Below are 23,828 nucleotides of genomic sequence, written 5' to 3'. Positions count from 1 at the left end.
GGTTTAGTGGTAGTTTATTCCAACTGGCAGCTGCCCGGTTGGGAAAGGCTCTGCCTAGGCCATTAGCTTTCTGGGCTAGCTACAATAAACTCTTGAGCCTAAGATCTTAAGGTGCGGGCTGGTGTGTAGCCAACAATTTAAGACTTAAGGTAAACCGGGGCTTTTGCGTATAGACACTTATGTAAGTGTCAGAGATTTGAACATGACACGGTCCTCAACCCTTAGCCAATGTAGCACCCTTCTTGCATCACTGATGTGGTCAGATCTTGCTCTTTGCTTGATTATTCAGACTGCGTTGTTTTGGATAAGTTGGTATTTTATCATGCATTGTTTACTTGCGCCTAGTAAAAGTGCATTACCATAATCCAGGCGGGATGGTATGGTAGCTCTAGCTATGGTGGTGCAATTAGTTTAATTGAGAAGGGGTTTGATAACTTTCAACAGCCTCAAGTAATATGAACAGTTTTTACTTCCGTACATGGCTTGAGCATCTGAGCTCATGGAAGCTTCCCAGGTCATACCCAAGGTTTTAACCCTGCCCACTACTTTGATGTGAGTGTCTTATCAGGAACGCTTCATAATCGGATGGTAGTTTTGCCCTGGCTTGGTTGGAGCTGAAGACCAGCAGCTCGGTCTTTATTCTGTTCGAACACATCCAGTTTTAATCCATCCACAGTTCGATGATGTTATAGAGGTTGTTAACGGTTTTGTTGTCTTTAACATAATCACTGCTTAATTCCACCACCAGCTGAGTGTCAGCGTAGTTGGTGAAAAAAGCGTTAATATTGTCCAGAACCTCACAGAGGAGGCATATGTATAGATTGAATAGGAGTGGTGAGAGACTAGCTCCTTGGGGGACACCACAGAAGATGTTAGACTCTTATGAGAATGCATCACCCCTGTGTACTCTGGATATTCTATTTGCAAGAAATTACGTTAACAAGCCAATGGCCTCCTTGGAGCAATTAGCAATTTTCTCCAGCGCCTGTTGCAGTAGCTGATGGTCTAGCAGGTCAAAAACTGCACTTAGGCCAAGTAGGATTAATAGACCTGCCTTACCTTTGTCAATAATTCCCAACATTTTAGTCTGCAAATCCAGCATAGTCATTTCAGTGCTGTGTGCAGCACGAAAACCTGACTGTTGGTAGTGCAAGATCTCATTAGTCGCTACATATGCTTGTAATTGCGCAGTGTCAATTTTATCCAAGTATGAGTGGCTCACAGAAATGTCTACTGTTGGCAGTTATGAGGTAATTACTTATAGGCTTAGTGATCAAGAAAACTGCTACCTGTCTCCAATATTTGTCAGGCATGTCAGTTTCATTGAATCTATCGAGAACATTCTAAGCTGCTACGTACTTCGATAGAAAGATGTATGTAAAGGGTCTATACTTCAAGTAAGGAACATATTGTGTGTATACATTGTGTATTATTGTAAGTTTTGACACACAGAAAATGAGGTCTGGAGTTGGTATAATGTTCTTATACTGTTCCATTAGTTAGAGTGAAGGTCTATAGTGACATTTTCGAATAACATTTTGTCGAAAGTCAAAATGTCGAAAACATAATGTCGAAAAAATAAATTTCGAATGTCTTTTTTTGTTTTTTGCTCGAAATGGTGGGTTCCCCTCCGACCCCCTTTTTTAAATTTGTTTTCTGTTTTAACCCTTTTTTTTACTTGCGGAACCCAAAAAAAAAATCTAAATAAAAAAATAAAGCATTCGGGAAAAAAAAAAACTTTTTTTGACATTTTTGTAATTCGACCAAATGTTTGACATTTTGACCTGACACCTAGAATGAATGCCTCCAATCTTTATGGTCTTTGGTAAGATAATTTAGGAAGTCACACATAATCTATTTGTATCAGTTAGCCTGTCTTACAACGGATACATTCATTTGCATATAGTTTACATACATTTTGTTTCGCTTAGTATGGAGCAAAGGAAAACCACGGCTATCCTTATTCTTTCTTTTTCTTGTATACCATAAGGTCTCTAACTTGTGATAATTACTTAATATTTAATGCAAATGTTTTAAACCGGAAAGTATAGCAGTGTTGAATGAAACAAAGATGTTAAAAAAATGCTCAAAACACTAGCTTCCAAAAACCTTCCCACCTCAAAAATGTGTAGAGGTCTCAAGATGATGGTCATGTGTCCACATATCATCCTATGATGGTGTAAGGCGGTGAGGCTTTTAACCAGGCTTCCTTAAGTCAATGCGACATTGGTTATTTTGACCACTATGATGCCAATAGACTAAAACCTTTTACTATCAAGTTGTCTCCACAATAAATGGAGATTGCTCATGCGCAAGAATTCCAAAATAACGTACCATTTACTTGTTCCAATAAGTCAGTCACTGGAAAAGTGGCCACTCGATAACCACACTCGGAATGCCCCAAATATTTCAATATGTGTATTGTAATGTGACCAGCCATCCCTACCTTTTAGTAAATTCATGCCACTAAGCAATCAATTCATTATCAAGGGAATATAGGACCTTAATTTACCGCTACACCGGAGCAGCCTCCTACTAACCTGTTCTCCCTCCAATGATGGCCGGTTGTCCATAAGTATTAATCTAGTTTGGACACCAACCTGCTGTAGAAGCCGTGACGCTTGCTGCAAATGGTTTCATCATTTGCAGCCTACATTAACAGTTCCAGGAAGCATCTGGTTTGTTTGGCTCATATACTTTTGGCTTGAGCCTTCTTATTTGTTTTTCACTAAGCAATCAAGAACTGCTGTGTCTTCCAGTCAATCCAGTTATGTGATTAGCAGATTGTTCATATCCACTTTGTCCCTCATGTTATCACTCATAACATTTGTAATGCCCCAATGACTTACCATCACCGTTTCTTCCTCCCTTGTGAGTTTAGGGTTACGAGGTGCTACTGCTTTCCTCTGGAATACATCAGGAACTGGGGGCGACAGCCCTCCGATGTCCAAGGACCCCTGTAACTTGCCTGTGGGCATTTTGGGTTATTTCCTCAGCTCATCTGCAAACAAAAAGACAAATTATGCATGTAGGTTAACCTCTCAAAACATAAATAAATGGTACTCTGTTTGGCATGATGCTTAGCACTGTTGACATTGTGCGTCTATTACCTCTATCTGAAAGAAAGTTTAAAAACATTTTTTTTTTTTTTTAGATTTTTTTTTTTTTAATTGTACTGGCACTGGTAGACGACACATTCCTAAGGGCACCAGGAATAAAGATTCACGACAATTATTAAAACAACAAGGAAAAAAGATTGGGTTCTGGGCTCATCACTGCCAACAACTGAGCCTGGGGTAGGCATCAATACCAAAGACTATATCAGTTAGTGGCATATTTTTGGCCCACGTGTGATTGGAACAACCATAATGAATATGAACTTTGCACCACACGTGAGTCAATTGCAATATTCTAATATTCACCAACAGGCCTTATTGTAACCATATATTAACCCAATGTGTCGGTCTTCTAAGAGGGTGTGGGGAATATCAGGTGATTTTTCAAGTGTCCTCCGATGAGGGATTAAAAAAACATCCGTAGAACTAAGCTGGCATTACTATCAATTTAGCCATTTCTCAGAGCAGCCAGAGCTCACTTCGGGAGAGGAGCAGAGGTATTTTAAGGTACAAGTAATATAAAAAGAGTAAAGGGGGCGGGGGTTTTATACAGAGACCCACAACACTTTAAAAGTTAGTAGAACAATATATAATACCCACAGTGCCGAACTAGTTTCTTTACAGGACGAATATGAATGTAAAACCGGAGTTTTACGCATAAATACCTATACGATGGCAGGTAGGTAGTAGAAATGTCAAGTGTTACATAACCGGATCGCTAACAGACTCAAATTAATTTTACAGCAAACAAGAAAGTGATTCCACAGATGCATATAACTAACTACTTTACGAAGGTCTGACAGACTGAAAATCAGTGATTTGTCACAATAATGTAGAGAATAATCACAGGTAGGGAGGGAGAATACAACGATCCCTATAAACCTACAGGATGGATCCCCAAGACAAGTGCGAAATGGCTGTTTATTAGTAGGTAATGGCTATTGTTACTTTTAGAGAGTTTTAAGAGTTCTATGATGTTTGACCAATGGGTCTGCCGCGATTTTGGTGAAAGGCAAAGACCATGTCACTTACAGTGCATAGGTGAGGTGAGGATGGCAACAAGTCAGCTACAGGGCGAGGGGAACCACCACCGGAGGAGCTCAGGACTCAGGTTGCACCACCAAAGGCCCGAACAAGGATTGTGGCAGAGTGTACTCAAGCCCACAGAAGAAAGAAGGCCCTGGTCAGGGGGTACAGAAGACACACAGTGTGGCGAAGAGTGGCTGTCAGTGCTGTGCTGTGCTGTGGCAGTCGGTTCTCCCGGTTTGCTATACCAGAGGAGGAGCTGTGTTTCAAAATCCCTATCCACCAGCGGAGCGGTGCGGCAGAGAGTGGCTGTCAGTGCTGTCCGCGGTGTTTGGTGTCTGAGACAAGAGGACTCGCAGATGGCCTTGAACGCCTGTGTGTTCACAACCCAGCAAACCTGTAGTCAAGCTTGTACTCTTTCCAGGTATGGAGAATTAAAGAGTTCTTGCACACAAATAAGAGCGATGTCGGTGTCTGAGAGTGAAACAACATTGTCTCTGTCAAAAACAGAGAATCACCCAGTACATGCAAACAACTGTGTCCTTCCCATAAACACTTCCATTTCACATAAAATGCATCGCCCACCCCTCGTTAGCGAGAGCATGCTTTCTGTTGTTACTGACTCGGTTCTGAATTGAGCGGATTACCCATCTGTTCTAAAGACCATAACGACTTAAATTCCTCACTGAGATTGAGGCCCACACCCTTAGAGATCTGTGCACTGGAGCGTAATGTAGAGCAGGGCTTCACACCAAACGCAAGAGTCGAGAGGGGCGATTCAGGGCCACCACAGCATATCGGCTCATGTGAAAAACCAAATGAGAAACTGGAATCACTACATGTTGCGCCAGAGGCAGTGTCTCCGGAGAAAAAGTGCATTCACCAAGCCGATTGCAAAACAGAAAGGAAAGCAAAAAAAGTCTAGACCGAGCGAAAGTGTCGGCTGAGTGGACGATTGAACCCCCTATAAAACTGCTGCCATCCCCAAGAATCTAAGCACCCAAAGCAGTTCTGTAGCAGTTGAAGGAGGAGTGGAAATAGAACAAGATACTGAAGCTGGTGTTAGAATCAACTTCAGGGCGAGACACAAGATCATCCGTGAATACACTTTAATTTCCGATCTGCGTCATTAAGCACACCAAATGAAAAAGGGAAAGATCAACTCCTCGGTATGGAAGACCTCCGCCCAGTTAAGGTGTATGCCCTTTGCTTTTGGTGCAACTGTTTTGCAAAAGGAGTGTGAAAGGCAGCTGGGTGCTAATCCACCCTTTCCTGACGTGTATGTACCACCAATGACGGCAAGAAGACTGATAACTTGAATGAAGTTGCCTCTGCGCGACTGACTACCAGGAACGATAGTGATCGCCTTTTCATCCTCAATGTCACCCTCAAGAGGAGGTTATTGAAACAAGAACAGATACGGATTCCTCTTTAAGTTCTTTGAGCTCCCAGAAAAGCTTTAGGTCTAAAACCACAAGCCACAAAAGTAGCAGATGGAGAAGTCAGTGCCAAAAACATCGGATAAAAGTTGACGCCTTTCAAACGCAAATAATTTAATGTCTGCCTTGACCATTGCATTAGCACCTTTCCTTAAACTATACGAAGCCATCAACGAGAGTTTTAAGGACCAGGCGACATTATTAGCCATGGCTCATGCCAAACTGATCTACATGGAAGCATTTAAAACTTCAATCCAACAAAGAATAGACCATGAATCTGAAACAGAAGGTCTGTTGCAAAAGCTACTGTGTGATCATAAGATAGAGACTGGAGCTAACAACAAAATACATTAAGATGTAGCAAAGAGATTTGAAAAGGGGGCAAAGAATTGATTAGAGCCTCCCCTCAACCCAGGAGCTATAATCAGATCTAACAGCCCAGTGACACCAGCGACCACAATAAATCAAAACATCTTCAACAGCGAGATTGAAGCCGTAGAGGCCACAACTGTAATTCATGCTCAGCCAACCGAAGCAGCCTCTGCAATTCTCCTTACCACGGTGTTGGCGACAACAGCGAATAAAGTTGCTCCAGAAGAACACAGTCGATTTGCATGCCTAATCTACAAACTCCTCATTACCTTGTCTACTAAGTGCACCTGATAACCAACTTGCTGACAAGCAAGTTCTACTTACGAACTCCTAGTCTTCTTGCTAGCCGACCACAGCCCCCGATTTCAGCAAAGGCATGGTAATAGTGGATGGTACAGTAATGAGAATAATTATGAATCTTCTATTCACAGAAGAAAAAGCAGCAACTGGCCTGAAATAATAAACATATACAAAGAAATCTAAAAACATACCGGCAAAGCAAATACCTAAAGTGTGTGGATCGCGTGGCTTTATTCGGAATCTGAAGTCTGTCCTACCTGAAGTAGAGGATTCTCTGATGGAGAATGCAAACTGGGAGAGAAGAATCACCCTTGTCTGGGAGACACTCACCCAGTCAGAAATAAGTAGAACAGACATTTTCGGCATTCCTCATAGTCCAAATACACAGAGAAACAAACAAAACGAAATGGTGGGGTGTAGGATTTGTAGACTGCATTGGTAGCCCAGTGGCCACTTTATATTTAGCCAATAAAAAAAGACTACAGAGTGATGGAACCAAAAATAAAATATGTAGTGGTCACCAACCTAGTCCCAAACACTATTTCCTGGTGCGAAAACTCACTACGGGATAAAATGAGAAGCTCAAGGAGAACTCTTGCGCAGTTAGATATTTGGTCTACTAAGGGCAGCCCACCATTAATTAGTTGCAGGTGCCGCTGAAATTCAGTAGACGCCCCACTGACGACAGAAATTAGGTCTAAAAGAAACCCAGTAACAAGTTAAAGGGACTTTAACATCGAGTTAGCAAAAGTAGAATCAAAAATACCACCGAGTTTAAATGTACAATTAAACATTAGGGAGCACTTTTAAAACCAAATTCAGCTCCAAAATGGGGAAAACCTAAAACTAGCATCTCAGAGTATTCTTGATCAGCAGTGCTCACTTGTGTGATGAATTCATTGTCCTGACCCAGTCCCAGTGCATGGAGGGCCCGCGAGACAAAGGAATGCTAGCCTTTCAGGGCTGTTGGGCTAAAGTTAAATGCTGCACGAAGGGACTCAAAATTGCGAGTTAAGAGCGTTTCCCTCCTTTTCCATGTTATGTTTACAAAACGTATAACGTGCATGGTCACCCAAGGGCATCATGGCATAGGGAAGAAAACACAGTAGAGTAATGAATAGATGTTACTGGCAGCTTGGCTGCGGCAACTGAGAAGGCACAACCACCGATCCTAGAAAAACAGAATTTAGGGATAACCTCTAGGAGTGCACTTCCATAACGGAGGTCTCGAGCAGGAACATAGGGTTGACATTTTTCTTATAATAGTCGGCTCCCTGACAATAAAAAGCTCTGTGAACCAAGCATAAACATTTAAAATTAATCCTCTTGGCTACTGGGAGCCAATGAAGGGACTGAAGTACTGGACTAATATGTGACCTGTAAGGGGTGGAGGTAGCCACCCTAGCAGCCAGAATTTGGAGAAGCTGCAACCGATGTATCATCTCAAGCGGTTGAGCCAAAAACAGAGCGTTGCAATAGTCAATCTGGCTGATCACATGTGACATTACATTTGAGTTCTTGAGAATGCAACTAAAGAAGAACTAGGACACATCTAAATATAATGGATCATACATAATGGTCAAAGTTAAAGTGTGCACCTCATGTGAAAATCAGACGTTCTTTGTGCCGTGTATTCACTCTTGGTTCCCCGGCAGTAGCTCTTGCCTAATGGTCGATGCCCAACAACCAGAAGCTGGTTTTAAATCCTGCTTATCAAATCTTAATTTTGAACTCTGCTTGAGTACTTACTGCATCCATCACAGATGAACAAATTAACCAGAGGAATGCTGCTCAACCTGTGTCAGGCACAGCACCCAGGTCTTGGATGGCGTGGTGCCCAAGCAGTGCTAGTTACAACCGCTGGTTGCACCGTCTATGTCAGGGACTGGAGTAAAGTAATGCGACAAAGTAGTACACCAGTCACAAGAGAAGTAAATAACCCACAATGACGCAATACTACGTATTAAGGCCAGGCGAGAACCTGATACAATACTCTCTACAGAAGAGGTGTGCACCATTTGGCTCCCCAAAGACTTTGGGACTAGTACTCCCATCAGCCCCAGCCAGAACAGCAAATGTTGACAGATCATGGGAGACACAGCCCAAACATCTGGAGAGTTACAGGTTGCAAACCCATGCTCTTTAGCATCCTTTCGATATCTTTCCTATTCTGGTGGGCTCAGGAAGATAAGTCCGGTCTACAATTGGTGCATAATATTGTCATCACAAGTAGAACGGTATTCAAACAGCATTGCATTTATTTACTTATTTTGCATTTTTCAATTCTTTGTTTTTTAGTTCGTAATTGTTTTTTTTCCCCTCTTAGTTGCGTATTTATATCGCCCTTGAACACCCAGAGGTGCTTAAACACCCAGAGGTTTCTAAGTGCGGACCCGGGAATCGAACCTGTGTTGCTCCGTGTCGTCTGGTTTCCAAGGCGCACACGTTGCCGCCGAGCTATCCTCCCGGGACACATTCAATCGACTAGTAACAGAGCTGCGGGAATTGTCAGGAAGAGGCAGGCAACTTGACTAATCAAAAGGGAATTATTGATCGTCTGGTCAGGAAGGTAGGGAGCTTTATTCACATTAATGAAATCATCTTTCAAAGGCTGTTTTTCTTTTGCGCATCTCATCTTTTTACAACACAACATTACATAGGCCTTTCTTAGTAGCTCCAGACTTAAGGACACACCTAGTAACATAACGATACTTTTAGTGTCACAGGAGAGCAGCTCGATTGATTCACAAGGTGTTGTGGGGATGACCTCAATTAAGCGGGGGAGGATGTCAAGTTTTCCTCCCGGACCAGCTCCACTGCCGACAAGTGGCCTTTTTAAGGTCTTGGGATTTGCACATCTGTGCAGAAATACACCTCATACAATATTTTTTGACAGTTCATCTGGAAGTAAAAAAGGCCAGGCTCCCTCTCTGTAGATTTGCTTTGGTTGCAAACAGCAGAGCACCCATGGTGAACAATCATATTAGTCCAAACCACTACTATCGGGGGAAATGTAATGAGATGTTTAGAATAGGCGAGCAAATGGGTTCTACACAGCCCACTTATGATGCCAAATACCGGAAATTGCATTTTTAGAGCACTTGGTAACAGATGTTTTTAATTGCCATCATTATCACCCACATTTATAGTACTTAATTAATCATCTCAAAGATAGCTGCTCACACCCAAATGGGGGACCGCGCCCCAAATATACTCACGGTTTTGTTAAAAAAAAGTTATATTGTAAATTGCAGATGCAAGCCATTCTTTCATGCCCAGGGCTATTTTGTGTACCAGGCTGATCGTGGTTGGGACAGATCAATTTCAGACACCTTGGCGGCTAGTGGAGGGTAGGAATGGGTGCGAGCATGAATTAAAGATGGAGACTGCTCCTGGATAAGAGACAAAGTTACTCACCAAAGAACTATTTCGTTTGAGATATTCAACTGGAAAGCCTTCAAGGCTAGAAATATTGCTAGCAGTTCGGGGTACTTGATGTAATGTTCCCTGTCCAATGACGCTCACAAATCAGATACCTCCAAGTGACCTAGCGTCGCTTCCCTGTCGAGCAGTGAGGAATGCGTTGTCAAAATCATATGAAGAGACGGAACCATTAAGGGAGTCCCTACTGAAAGGTTGGTAAAGTTTGACCACCAACGGAAGTCGGGAGTAATCTCCCTCCAGGGACACCCAAATAAATCAGGGTTCTGGGTCTGTCGCCCGAGACCACCTTAGTCTGAACCTCATTTGTGTATGTCTCATCTTTAATCTTGCTAGAGGAAGGGCTAAGACACAATATGCCCAGGAACCACCATGCTGACCTGTGGGTGGAGTTCAGAAAGAGGGAGCATGTATGCACTATGTCTCTCGTCCTATCGTTTGTTAGAAAGACCTTGGCACTGAATGTGTTCCATCGTAAACACAGAAAATCCGGTCCAGCGAGACGGTCATTGAATCGCCAGTTCACAGAGGATCCCAGTTCGAAGAGAAGCTGAACAAATGCATTCTGAAACAATCCTCCCAGAGTTTTAGGTTTTCCAGCACCGCTTCTGTATTTGCTTGATAGAGCTGGAGGCCAAATTTGGAAAGACCTTTTCCAACCCCCTCCCAACGCTTATCCTCCTTTGACAGTGATGCCTAGGAGGACAGTGCCAAACACTTGGAATGGAGGGTAGCTGCTTCCACCACCATAGAAGAGGGAGGGGACATGTGTTTAAGGGAATTTCCTCAGACGCTTGTAGACTGTATAAAGCATCTATTTTTGTGTTTATGTGTTGGCCTGTGTATGGTTTTACTTTCCTTGCCTCAGCCAAAATATCCTTTAGAAGGAAAAAGGCCTGCCCGTTCCTCAGTCTTCAACATGAGGGCTCCTAACAAAACGTCAACCTTTAGGCAGGCTCGAGCATGAGCACATGCGTGGGCTCCTTAGGCTTAAGGCGACGCTCCACCAACGGAGGAGGGAGCGGAGGTGGAACTTCTACTGGCCTCAGAGGTGGAGGAGGCAGAGGCAGTACTTCTATTTGTTTTTGAGGTTCCTGTGGTTTGGGGAAAACTTCCTTGAAGAGGTCTTTGAAGAAGGTCTTCATTGGGTGTGTGTGCATCAGCTTTTGAAAACTGCAGGAAAAAAAGCCTCCTCCGAAGATAGTCTTGACTGTGGAGTTGGAACCGTTCTGTCAACGGATTATGCCTCCACAATTCCATGGACACTGGCTGCCAAGAGGGTCACTGTGCCCCCGCCTCCACGGATCAACATAGTGTAATGGTGCTTATTTAGGAAGATGCAATATTGTAGGTGGGAGGGGCATTCTTGGATTCCAATCCGTTATTGGGCTGTAGGGATTTGGATGCATGGATGCAGACTGCAAAGATTTGGGGTTTTGAACCTGGCATCCAAACTGGATGCAGCTGAAGGAGACGACAAAATGTCCAATGTCGTTGACAGTGGAGGGGCCCCTATTTTGAACGTCTCTGTGGTGACATGCGCCAGAGATTTGTCAGAGGGCATAGTGGGTTTGGCCTTCAACAATTCTTTAGCCCTTTTGGAGGGATCCTCAGCAGAGCCGGTAGAAGTGAACTCTGGATGAGCCTCTGTCCTTTTTGCTCCTTCAGACTGGCCAGTACACAGTTTAGACCCTTTGACAGGAACCTCTGAAATCAATCCGGTTTGATTACCCCCAAAACGGGGATCCTCTGCCTTGCTGGTGCATTTCTGGGGAACCTCAGGAGTGACCCCCGGTACCTTTATCCCCCAGAGGGGGAACCTCAGCGGAAACTCTGGTATCCAGCTTAGACCCAGATTCGGGCACCTCAGGGCAAGCCCTGGTGACACTAGAGTCTGTATAATTCCTCCCTGAACTGGATGACCCCGGGAAAGAGTCACCTGGATCAGGTGCTCTGAAAAGGAAAATACTCATCGGGCGATTTCTTTTTTCCTCAAAGACCGGAGGAGCGCAGTGGAAGACCTTCTCCCACCTGATTAGCCTTCTTTTGAGTGTGCAGACCGAGAGTGAGTCACATTAGAAGCACCTGTTCCAGTGATGGTCTGGGTCTAGACACTCAAGGCAAAGATTGTGAGGGTCCGGGCCACGTAATGGCATCTGCAGGAGACACACGAGGCGAAGCCCTTATGCTCTGGCATAGACAGAAGAAAAGAAACTACCAGGTGCCGAGGCAGGAAGACGAACTGAAGGGAAAAAAAAGCAGGGCAAGAAAGAACAACACTATGCCAGGTGCTTCTGATCCAGACTGCATAGCGAAAAGGACTGAAGGGCGATGTGCTGGGTGGGGCTCATGAAGACAGGGCTAAAGCCAAACATTCTGGCCGGAGTAAAAGTAGAGAAAGGGCAATCTTTTTTTGATGCTGTAAAAAAGTGCTCTGGTCCAATCCAGAAGGACAGAATATCCCACAAGTATGGGGGAAAGGGAGCGGGGCGTAGGAGTGTGAGGAGACAAATCATCACTGAGGGACATAGGTGCCAGGTTCTATGGACCAGTGGGACCCAAGCCGCCCCAACAAGTAATGCGCTGGGGCTGGGCATGAGTGCAGCTTCAAGAGAATGTGAGGAACCTGAAGGAGGGAGTCTTAACTTCTCCTCTGATCAGGTGGCCAGGGAAAGGCCATCACTTTTGGATCCTGACCCTGGGGGTGGATATGCGAGGGAGGATCACCTGGGTGGATGGAACTTGGGAGAGTATGTCTTTAGGTGAGACATGGTATCCCCCATTCCCTTTTCAAAATGAACCTTCTGTCCCAGCAGCCTTTGTAGGTTACAGTAAACCTTTCCCCTTTTCTTCCTTACAAACTGCCCCTCGGAAATGCCATTTTTATATTGGGATGAGCAAGACATCAACTAGGAGGACACCTCCTAATTTGGGTGGGATAAACATGTATCAGCCTCCTCTTGTTTATGCAGGCAAATAACAGGCAAGTACCAAAATGAGGAGACCACATAGAGGAGAAAACTGCGTGGAATTCTTGGGGAAGGGAGCCCCAAGGTCTTTTGAACTGTTCTGAACTCGGCGAAGGGGAAGCGGAGTATAAGCCAAGATCTGGAAGGAGCTTGGGACATTATTCTGAACACTATTCATTTTGCTGCTGACATCCCTACACATTGTATCCAGTTAGTTGTGAGGGCAAGTATAGGTTTTAGACACAGACAGAATTTTGATTTGAACTTCCTGACACAGACTATCCTTAGATTTCTTTAGGTAGGGAAAGCTCACATCAGTACAGGGCAAGTTAGGTCTTACTGCATCGTGTCATTGAAGTAAAATAAAACTGGTGATTAGAAATTTGAATCTTTTGCCTGCCTTTTCCTTCATGAGGCCTTCACAGGAGTCAGCGTGTTTCAAAGATTCCTGCTGTGCTCTCATTTACAGCTTCAGTTGTATGTTTTCCCACCCAACTGTCATTTGCCGGTGTTTACTTTAAAAAACAAACTGACTTCAAAGTTTTGGTGGGTTTAAAAAGACTCGGAAAAAACCCTTCCACCTGAAATGTTAAAGTAGAGTAAGTCATTTCAGTCGAGTGACATGTCACAATGCTACCCAGTAGCCATCGCTCGAAGTTATGCATCATTGCAATATGCATGCATTGTAGGTGCATAATCATACACCACACAAGAAAGCATTCCACAATCTTCACTTTCCTGTGCCAGTGTCAACAGAACATCCAGAATTGCCACCTTTAGTTTCGGTCAGTTGTAACCCGTATGGAACTGCAAAACTACAAGTACTAAAATGTGGATAAATAAATAGTACATGTTGCACCTCTCTATTCTCACATGGGGCATAGTCCGCTTATCAAACTGCTGCATAGAAACTGCACCCTCCACCATAATCTCACATTCTGAAAAACAACTTAAGCTGTCTGATGTCAGATGTGAGCAGTCCATCCAGTCGAGGTTCTTTTTTCTAGGCTTTCTGGTGCTAATCCTTGAAGAAGATACAATTATGGGTGGAAGAATGCAAAGAAGGAAAGCACAATGAACCACTCACACCTGATGTGCGGGGGAATAGATATTTCCTTCCCAACAACCTTATGTAGAAAGTGGTAGGAAAAAGCCAAAAGGTGGCTGTATTTACTTTTTTTAGGCACCGGCATTTCCACTTAATGTGTAGGCATCTAATTAAGGAGAAAGAAAAACCTACAAGTCACAAAATACAAACACCAGTTGGCAAATGCCTGGGCTGGGTCAAAGCGATAGACAGTGCTATGAACTGACTGTGTTCGCCTGGTTGATGCCTTACAACTCAATAATCTATGAACAAATAGACATGTCTTGGGACCAATTAGTGAAACAAAGCATTGTGAGAATTAAATTCCCACTTCAGAACTTTCGTTCTGTTTCATGCAAAGTGTGAACTCTAACCAAACAATGTGATGGATGAATGTTTTGAATTACTGTTAACCACTGGTTCACCAGAGCAACCTTCAACACCATCATGTTTTTAGCCCATTTGTGCTATTGCAGAATGGGACCAGCCAATCAAATCGGTATTGGTACTGCCACCAGTGGGAGAAGACCCGCCCAAACTGCTGGCCATGTCCCTTATGCACGGAAAAGCAAGTAACCAACAACATACTTTGTCCTTATTGGGCTTCATCAGTGAGGTGAAGCTTTGTTTCCTACAGCACAGTGAGCAAGAGACCCACATCTGTGGCTGAAACATAGCTGGAGTTGCTTGTGGTCTTGCGCAGAAGCGATGTGACACAGCTGTTCTCATTTGCATATTGTCTGTACCCTTCTGTAATGGTTTGACAGGTTGATAAACGGTGGCCAGGAGGGTTGCTTAGAGAAATGAATGAGGTTATGATTAATTCAAAAGATTCCATCCATTCAGAACACTTCGGTTTTTGGTTATGTTACCCCAAGTGGAACGGGAATGCCCAGACTTGGGTCTTGAGCCTGAAGAGTCTAGAGACCTAAGCTACTCATCACTTCTGACAAAGAAGCCGAAACATGTCTGGTGTTGCTTGTTGTCTCGTGGAGGGGGGGGATGTGACCTAGCAGTTTGATCTGGATTGCACCTTTTGGGATTAGACCAAGTCTGATCTACATATGGTCTTTCCCCTTCTTCAACAGCTGCCAGGCTGAACAATGATGGTCTAGAGGGTTTTGCAGAGCAATGCCTGTGCTTAGGATTCCAGTCATCACCCTTCAGTTTTGCCTAAGTGTGAAATACTGCACCAGCAATGGTCGATGGGCCCATACCATCCTACCAATCTGCTACTTTTAGTTGCGCATTTATGAAGGGAAAATTAAAACTTAATAATGCCTAAACGTTATGTAAGCCACAAAAACACAACCGCCAGAACATCTCCAATCTAGACAACACAGCAGCCCTATTTCTACACAGTTGGGAGAAAAAAGGGGGGTTCTATGTTACTTTACCAACAGGGTTTTTTAATGTAATATTTACCTAAATAATTACAGCAAAAAAACTCGTTTTTATTTATTTTAGGGGGTGCCCCTCGAAGCCCCTCCTTACCCCTATACTAAAATTACATCGAAATAAAACTCCTGTCGACAAAACAACGCAATACGGTCAAAGAGTACATGAAGGATTGATGTTTGATAATTGTGGTTGAAGACGGTCTTGTTTATTGTTTAATTGGCCTTCAAAATGTTCTGCCCCACATTGCTATCTGGAAAATACCTTCATAATTGTACCCTCAAGGGTCTGGCTAAGATATGCCTCTGGCAGTATCACACAGAGATGGGTATTTGCCTTTGTTTGCCGCAGAGAATAGGGTTTGCATCTGAAAGAGGTCGTGTTCTGAAAAGTATACTTGTGTAGGTAGACACTGCCAGAATATGTTTTTATTACAAAAATGGCCCCAAGTCTTCATTTTCTCTACAGGTAATTAAACACGCATTTTAAACTGACGGAGGGGTTAGGATCATGGGATAATTACCCACTCCTAAGATATTACCCCAGGTGAAGTTAAGGCCTACACGTTGGGGAAAGGTCATTAGCCCATGATCATGACCCCTCCCAAGGCCTACAAGGCTATAAGCACTAACAGTTGTGCAAATAAAAAGGAAAGTGAAAGATTTAAGCGGCTGCTAAAGACCTAATGTTTGGAATGCAGTCGAAAACAGTTCATAGACTGCATTTTGTACATTCTGATAGACTCATGTGAGGTCTATAATGGAATCCATGTGCAGAAAGAATTTGTAAATGCTTAAACTAGTTTGTTTTCCCATGAAAGGTTGAAGCACCAGAACAGACCAACCAAAGGTAAACTTGTGACCTCTGCAGCAGGCCTGCAACCAATTTAGCGATGTTGCCATCATAATCTTCGCGTTATAGTATATACTGTTGAAAATATCTCACCTCAACATCAGTTTCAAAGATGTGTGGAAGTATGTCAACTCTGCAAATAGTTACCTATGATAAAACAGTGGAGTTCACAGATTTGAACACAAATGCAACGGGTTTCCTTCTTTGGATTGGATAATATACAATGGAAAACAATTAATTGCTATGAACACCCATCTTGGTTATTTGGATTGCCTTGTAATCGACTTATAAAATGGTGTTTTCTGTTGTGCTCTTTTACCCTTTTAGAGTGAATAGAGCTTATTTGCCGAACATGTCTTTATGAAGACTTTACTGCTGTCAGATTGATTTACCATGCAGTTTGGTGCATTCCAAGTCAGGTTTATTAAATCTAGTATTAGTGCAGCTTTGGAGGGTAACTAACCAGAAAGCAATGACCTAAGATAGAATGGTGTAGCTGTGCTATACTGGCTGCATTTCAAACTGTAGAACCGGGAAACTATCCTGGCTTTGGGACTTAACCAAAGGAGCTCATCCTGTGCTGATTCACGATTGTGCATTATTTTCCTTAGTGATGAAATTAGGATCTGTCAGAAGGGATTATTTTCTGTGTACATTGCATAAAAAGACTCACTCACACTTGGTTTACCAGACTGCAGTGCTGTTCCTTCTAAACTGTATTATTATTTAATAGTATAATGCTACATTACAGGAAGCAGTGTTAAAAATTTATAATATAAATATATATATATATATATATATTTCTAAGCTGCCCCGTTTTTCCAAGAGCTTCATTCTTCCTACGCCTGATGAAGTCATCTAAACAATACGAAAGCTTTCAAATTATTTACTTTGTCAGCCTAAATGCGGGAGGATTTCATTGGGTGGGAGTCCCCCTCTGGGGACAAGAACAATCATCTAGGGTACAGCCCACTGAGTAATGCCACTCCCCAACATTCACTAGCCCCATCTCCAGTCAGAGCCATTTCATTGAGAGTAAACCCACGTATGTTTGTAACACATGGAATATAGCTAAAGCAGTATGTACTAGAGCACAGAAGACCTGAGATCACCGACTGTGCTAGTACTGGTACGAGGTGGCTCCCAGGAGGCATGAAGATCAAGTTGTCAAAAGAAACAAAAAGGACGTTGACCATCTGCCAGGGCAGGACTGAGAACACTGTATAAGAAGTGATGGACTAACAAACATTTCAACCCCAGCCGGTAGAGGCAACAAGAGTAAAAACCAGCAGGAGTTTCAAATGCTGTCGGCAGATCGGAGTCTCAGAAGAACTGAGGATGCCAGCGAGACGAAAAAGGTCATTTTTTATAGGTCCAGCTGGAGCAGACCCGAACGCGAATCAGAAGAGAAGAGCCGAGCACCACAGCAGAGCGCAGAGCCACCGCAGTGCTGTTAAAGCCGGAGAGTGAAGTCAGAAGAATCGGCAAGACGAGCCCCAGTCCCAGGAAGTCCCAGTGATGTACCACAGTCCATCAGAAGGTAACACGAGGTACGAGAGACCCTGAGTACCTAGCATCCGAGGAGAGTTTCCTCGTCACAGTGGCAACAATAAGCCCACTGACAATCATACGGCTCGGGGACACTAACCATTGAAAACCAGGCACTCGAGTAGAGCTTATTTGTCTCAGTGGCAACTGCAAACCCACTGACGACCAAAGAAGAGTTTGGAACCCCAGCAGAAGTGAACTTGGTCACTGTGGTCAGGAAGCTCTCCTCGAATGTCAAGATAAACCCATTGAACACCAACAAAGGATTTGGCACTTTGCCAACACCAAGACAGGGTGGCAAAGTGTATATCAGGCTGAAGTTTGCGCGGAGAGAGAGGAGGCTAAAACCATTGGAACATAATCTAATCTAGAGATGCCAGGGTAAGGGAGACATTCCCCCAGGCTTTAGACCAATACCTGGAGAAGGGAGTCATTCTCCTGGCTTAGGACAAGTTGCTGTGTAAAGGCTGTGTGGAACCCGCAAGCCAAGGGAAGGAGACTCAATCCCCTTGGCATTCTTGTTGCAAGAGAACATTCTTTTAAACACTATCCGAGTATCTGGAGATAGGAGACATGCTCCTGGAGAAGGAACTCTGTTGGATTATTCATTAGCTGTCGTGTAAGGGATAGAAGTAGGCTGTGACACAGGACGGTGGAGTTTGCTTTGACAGACATTCTGACAGTTCCTTTCGTATTAGTTTTGAGGTAGGGAACCCCTCTTAGAAGATGGGGATAGTAAGGACCTTTTTCGGCACACATAAAAGTTCATAACAAACCACCACCACCATGCCACCTTTGGGTCAGCTTCCTTTTTCAGCACCCTTACACATAATAAAAAAAAATAATAATACATTATAAAAAAAGAAGTGGTGTAATTACTCAACCTTGGTGGTTTTTTGGCTGGTTTTTGAAAATCAAGATATATTGTCTGCCCTTTTTTTGTGTTCGCCCCTGATGAAGAGTTTACTCGAAACACGTTGGGCTATATGAACAATAAATGCCTGTACTTTTTGAACTATTGAATGGCCATTTGAATTTCTTGTTGGATTGTTTGCAGAAGTTTCAACAAGTCATTGATTGTTAAAAAGAAGATGTACAAAATTACATTCAATTTTTGTAAGAAATTATGAAGTGGCTGAGAAGGTGCCTAGCAATAGGTATTGAACGCTACCACTTATAAATGTTTGGCTGACTGCTAGCCATAGACCGTGTGCAGGGGACTTTTCCCTTTATGTTCATTTTTTCCACAACCTATATGCCAAGGTTGTTGGTTTCTCCCCCGCACCTAGAAAAACATTAATTGTTTACCTTTACTTCTTAAAAATCACAACCGTGTGCAGCGAACTATATTGAAAGTCAATTTAGCTAAGGTGTGCTTTGTTTCAACAAAGGTTGGGTATGGCTGTTCAGAGAAGTAATATAAATTTGCTCACATTCGGAGAGTTAGGCTCGGTGAGCGATGAGGAATCTGTGGGAGGAACATCCATTGCAAATAACATTACATGGGGTAAGTAATGTGTTCTTCTAATGGATTGTGTCCTCCCACAGATTCCTCATCTTAGACTGTCTTGGAGATGGCGGTGGGAGAAGCAGATTTTTTTTTCTCTAAATTTAGATTAGCACATACTGTCATACTGTACAGAACTGCTGTTTCAAAGTGAGCATCCTGGCCAGACAGTGTGTCCAAGCCGTAATGCTTTGAGAAATTATAAGTTACTCAGCGTAGTGACTAACGTACTCTTAATCCATAGTCCCCTTTCCTCCATAATGCATGGGCGTCCCTCGTGAGGGACGGGAGACGGAACCTTTTCCACCAGAAAAATCTAAATTTAGAGGCGCCTGCAGGCACGGTCCTGGGAGCATGCACTGCCCTAACTTCGCCCTCTAGGCCACACCTCAGTCCCCAAAGAAGCGTTGACAATAGATTTACCATTGCCTAATGACACCAGATTATTAGGGGGAGGATGGTGGGGTGTATGGAGGAAAGGGGACTATGGACTAAGTTAGTCACCAAGGTGAGTAACTTATAATTACTCTTACGTCCCGTCCCCTTTCCTCCATACTGCATGGGCGATTACAACTGAAAGTTGCGCACGGGCGGAGAGGAGACCCTCCTTAGGCAAACCGGTTCCAGAGAACCACCTGTCAGAAAGCCGCATCCGACCTAGAGCCAGCATCCAAACAGTAATGCTTGCAGAAAGCGGATGGGGTGGCTCATGTGGCCGCCCTGCTTATGACCTGCCAGGGGACATGGCGCTGAAAGGCGATGGCCATTGCCTTGGCCCCGACCATGTGGGCATTCATGTTCGCCGGAAGGGGTCTATGCTGGTCGTCGTATGCTTCCTTGATGGCAGAGACCATCCAGCGGGAAATGGAGGCTTTGGAGGCCTGATAGCCTGGCCTGGTGCCTCCGAAGGTGATGAACGGGGCATCTGACTTGTGGAAGCCCTTGGTCCTGTCCAGGTAGAACTTCAGGGAACCCCCGACATCTAGGCAGTGCAGAACTCTCTGAGGCTTGTCCTTTGGGTCGGCAAAGAATGTAGGAAGGATGATCTCCTCGTTTAAGTGAAAGGCTGATGGCACTTTAGGTATAAATGCTGGATGGGTCTGCAGGACCACCTTTTCCTTGTGAAAGGTAGTGTACGGCTCTGATGCGACTAGAGTCTGGATTTCGCTGACCCTGCGCGCTGAAGTGAAGCAGACTGGAAGGGCTGTCTTGATCATGACCAGCCTGATGTCCGCTGACGTCATAGGCCAAACGGCTTGTGCGTGAGGGCTAGGTTCAAATCCTAAACGGGGTGTGGCTTCCTAATAAGCAGGTAGAGTCTAGCGAGTCCGGCCAAATGTCTCTTGACAACCGGGTTGGAGGAGGAGGAGACCCCCTCCTCCGAGTTCCTATAAGCCCCAATGGCTGAGAGGTATGTGCGGTAGGTGTCCACCTGCACGCTGGAGTTGGCAAAGGTGTGCCGAGAATGACAGCACGTCGTCCAGTGAACAGGCCAGCTGGTCGGTTTCCCTGGCGTGCACCCAGTGGCAGAACCTGGTCTATTTACTCTTATATTGGGCTCTGGTAGCCTTGTTCATGGCCCCCTGTATAATTTCCAGATTGGCTTGGGATACGTTGAGGTGGCTGAGTGTCACATGCTCAGGGACCACGCTGTGAGGGCCAAGTTCTGAGGGGTGGGGTGGGCGACTGCCCTCCTGCTGTGTCAGAAGATGTGCTGGGCCTGTCGGGAGGTGGATTGGAGGGACCTCTTAGAGGCTGAGCAGCTCCGAGAACCATGGCTTGGCTGGCCACCACAGAGCTATCCGAATGAGTTTGAGCTTTCGAGACTCCCTGATCTTGCAAAGCACTCTGTGAATCAGTGGAGAGGGAGAGCGTAGGCCGCCATGCCGTTCCACTGAATCCATAAGGCGTCGCCCAGAGAGCCCTGGCCCTGCCCCTGCCAGGAGGCGAACTGGAGGCACTTCCTGCTGTGCCTGGTGGCAAAGAGATCCACCTGGGGGGGAGCCCCATCTGTAGAAGATTTCCTGTGTCACAAGGTCGTTCAGCTGCCACTCGTAGTTGTCCCCCCCGTACCTACTGAGCCTGTCCGCTTCCAGGTTGGATTCCCCCGGGAGGTGGACTGCCATTAGGAAAAACTCGTTTTCCAAGGCCCATTACCACATGTTGATCGCCAGTCTGCACAGGGAGGGGGACCTGGTCCCTCCCTGCTCGTTGATGTAGCGAAAAGCCCAGGTCATGCAGTGTGTTCATCAGTGCTTGGGAAGAGTGTTGAACTGCTTCCGGAGATGTAGCCCTGACGAGCCAGTCGTCTAGGTATGGGTATATGTGGAGGCCCTGAGCATGGAGGAGGACTGCCACAGCATTCATGAGTTTGGTAAAGACACTGGGGACCGAGTTGAGGCCAAAGGGGAGGGCTTTGTACTGAAAGTGGCAGCCTATGATCCTGAACCGGAGAAGAGAACGATGGAGTTGCCAGATCGGGATATGGAGATACGTGTCCTTCTAATCCAGGGAGCACATCCAGTCTCCCCTGCATAATGTCTCTGCAATAAAGGCTGGTGTAACCATCTTGAATCTCTGAAGAGGTAAGGAGAGGTTGAGGGTGGAAAGGTCCAGTACAACTCTCAGGCCCGCCTGGTTTTTCTTCTGAATGGCAAAGATCCTGGATTAAAAGCCTGAACCTTGCTGGGAGGCCGGGACTTCCTCCACGGCCTGGCTCAGGACAAGCGACTGAATCTCTGCCAAAAGAGTTGCTGTCCCAACTTGGGGGAGGGGAGGAGAGGCCAGAATAGGTAGACAGTACCCCGAGGAGACTACGGACAGGATCCAGGATTCCGCAAATTTTTGTCACCAAAAGTGTGCGTGAAGGGCAAGCCCGCCCCCCACTGGTGACACATGGACCCGGAGGGGTGTGTCAAGACTTTTTAACCCTTTGAGGCAGAGGAGGGGGACTGGAAAAAGCCCTTTGCCCCCCCCCCCTTTTTGATGCTTGCGCCAACTAGGTGTCAGCGAGCGTTCCGGCTGCCTAGACCTCTGCTTCTGGAAGCCGCGGAAGCCTCCGGATGAGTGACCCTTATCCGATCATTGCTGAGACTGGAAATACACTTTGGGCATGGCTTTTGTCAGAATGGATACAGACTTAGCTGTTTGCGAGCTATTTTTCTTCTTGTCGTCTGTGCTGGAGTGGAAGAGGTCACTGACCTCGAAGGGCAGATCTAGAATACGTTCCTGGACATCCGGGTTGAACTGGTTTGTCTGGAGCCAGGCCATCTTTCTCATGTCCGTGGCAATACAGATGGCCCGTCCAGAGGTATCGATGTGTGCTAGCGTGGACTCCATGATATCCTGCGCCACGAGCTTGGCCTCGGCTAGACCCGCCTTGAAACATGATTGGCTGTGGAAGGGGAGTTCCGGGAGGTAGTGAACAATTTCCCGCCATAATCTCTGGTTAGTGCCAGCCAGCATGGCGTCTGTGTTGGCCTGACACAGGTGCAAGGAAGCATTGGAATACAGCTTTTTACTGTATGCCTCCAAGGTTTTCTCCTACTTGCCTAACAGTGCCGTCGATGAAGAAGATGAGGACGACTGTGGTTTGGAGTACAGTGATGCCGCAGCGATCACCGAAGAGTGTGGCTGAGGATGGGAGGAGTATATCAAAAAAAGAGATGTGCCCCTATCCGTTTTTCAAAGATGAAGGAAAATGGCTAAGTTGTGCTATTCCACTTATTTGTGGATACACCATCTTGTTCCTTCCTTGTCCTAAATTCTAGTTTGGGGCAATTGGGGGGACAAAGAAACTTAGGGGAACCACTCACAATTCTTTTGAATGTAAAGCCTTGATCATGTATTGAATAAAGTGCTAAAAACCAACATACAAATATATTTTTAATAATAAGTGTACATAAAAGAAATTAAAAATGTTCTGGTTAAGAAGGAAAATGAATCAAGAAGAACATACAATACAGCAGTTATTATAGTCAATAACGTGCAATTTTTGAAAAACAATTCAGTTGTGTGAAAAAAAAATCTAATACGGCTTCTAATGCCTATATCACAATTGTCATATCAGTTAAAATTCTATTTTATGACTTGCTATTTCATGAGAGAATAGAAAAACACACTAAATGATTCAAAGTTAGTCTAGACTCCATACATAACCAAAGTCAATAGGCCTTTGTGATAACTCTGGGGGTTTCTCAGCTATCCCCCTGGTTTTATAATATGGGGAGTCTAGTATCTGGGTCTTGAAAGTACAAGATATCTGTGTCTTGCCTACGTGAGATGGTCAGTGTCGACCACTAGTGGGGAACTAGCATGACATCGAAGGTTCCCTTTATGTGTTCATGTTTTGTCAGATAATGTACAGATTTTCAACCGCCTTCCTCAGGGTGTCCTATTTCTAGACCCTGTATCAAGTGTAAAAAAGGAAAAGGTGCGAGTGGACCTCGATGAGGAGGAGGATGGGAGGAGAGCAAGAGGTTATCCCCCTCCATCTGCCTGTACTTGGCCGCCAGGTGGTGTTTGACTGGCTAGACAGTGTGGTTTGAGCCAACCCTTCTTGGCGAGTAGACTACGTCGGTTTGCAGTGGAATTCCCGTTCTGGCAGAAGGGCGCCTCTGGATTTCTACAGTGAGGACTACAGCAAGGATTCCCTCCGCTGGTTGTTCGACCTGTGGCTGTGGTAGGCCGAGGTATTCCGCAAGGCCCGCGATACGTTCGTGGAAGGCCCTCGTCGATCATGGTGTGTCAGGATCCTCCTCCTCATCAGTATCC

At 44.9% G+C, this 23,828-nt stretch overlaps 1 protein-coding gene across 1 annotated transcript in view; it reads right to left on the bottom strand.

The window, feature by feature from the left end:
* The window catches only part of HYDIN (HYDIN axonemal central pair apparatus protein), a 3,273,799-nt gene that overhangs the window by 3,073,522 nt on the left and 176,449 nt on the right, over positions 1 to 23,828 (bottom strand). The window contains exon 2 of the mRNA XM_069654775.1: positions 2,850 to 3,001. Within this exon, the coding sequence (XP_069510876.1) occupies positions 2,850 to 2,978 (129 nt within the window). The 5' untranslated portion in view covers positions 2,979 to 3,001. The remainder of the gene's footprint in view (positions 1 to 2,849; positions 3,002 to 23,828) is intronic.

The sequence above is a fragment of the Ambystoma mexicanum genome, chromosome 1p (genome assembly GCF_040938575.1).
Source record: "Ambystoma mexicanum isolate Mex_15411 chromosome 1p, UKY_AmexF1_1, whole genome shotgun sequence".
Taxonomy (NCBI): domain Eukaryota; kingdom Metazoa; phylum Chordata; class Amphibia; order Caudata; family Ambystomatidae; genus Ambystoma; species Ambystoma mexicanum.
Note: the sequence above shows the minus strand (reverse complement) of the source record. Positions and strands in the feature narration are given on the sequence as shown.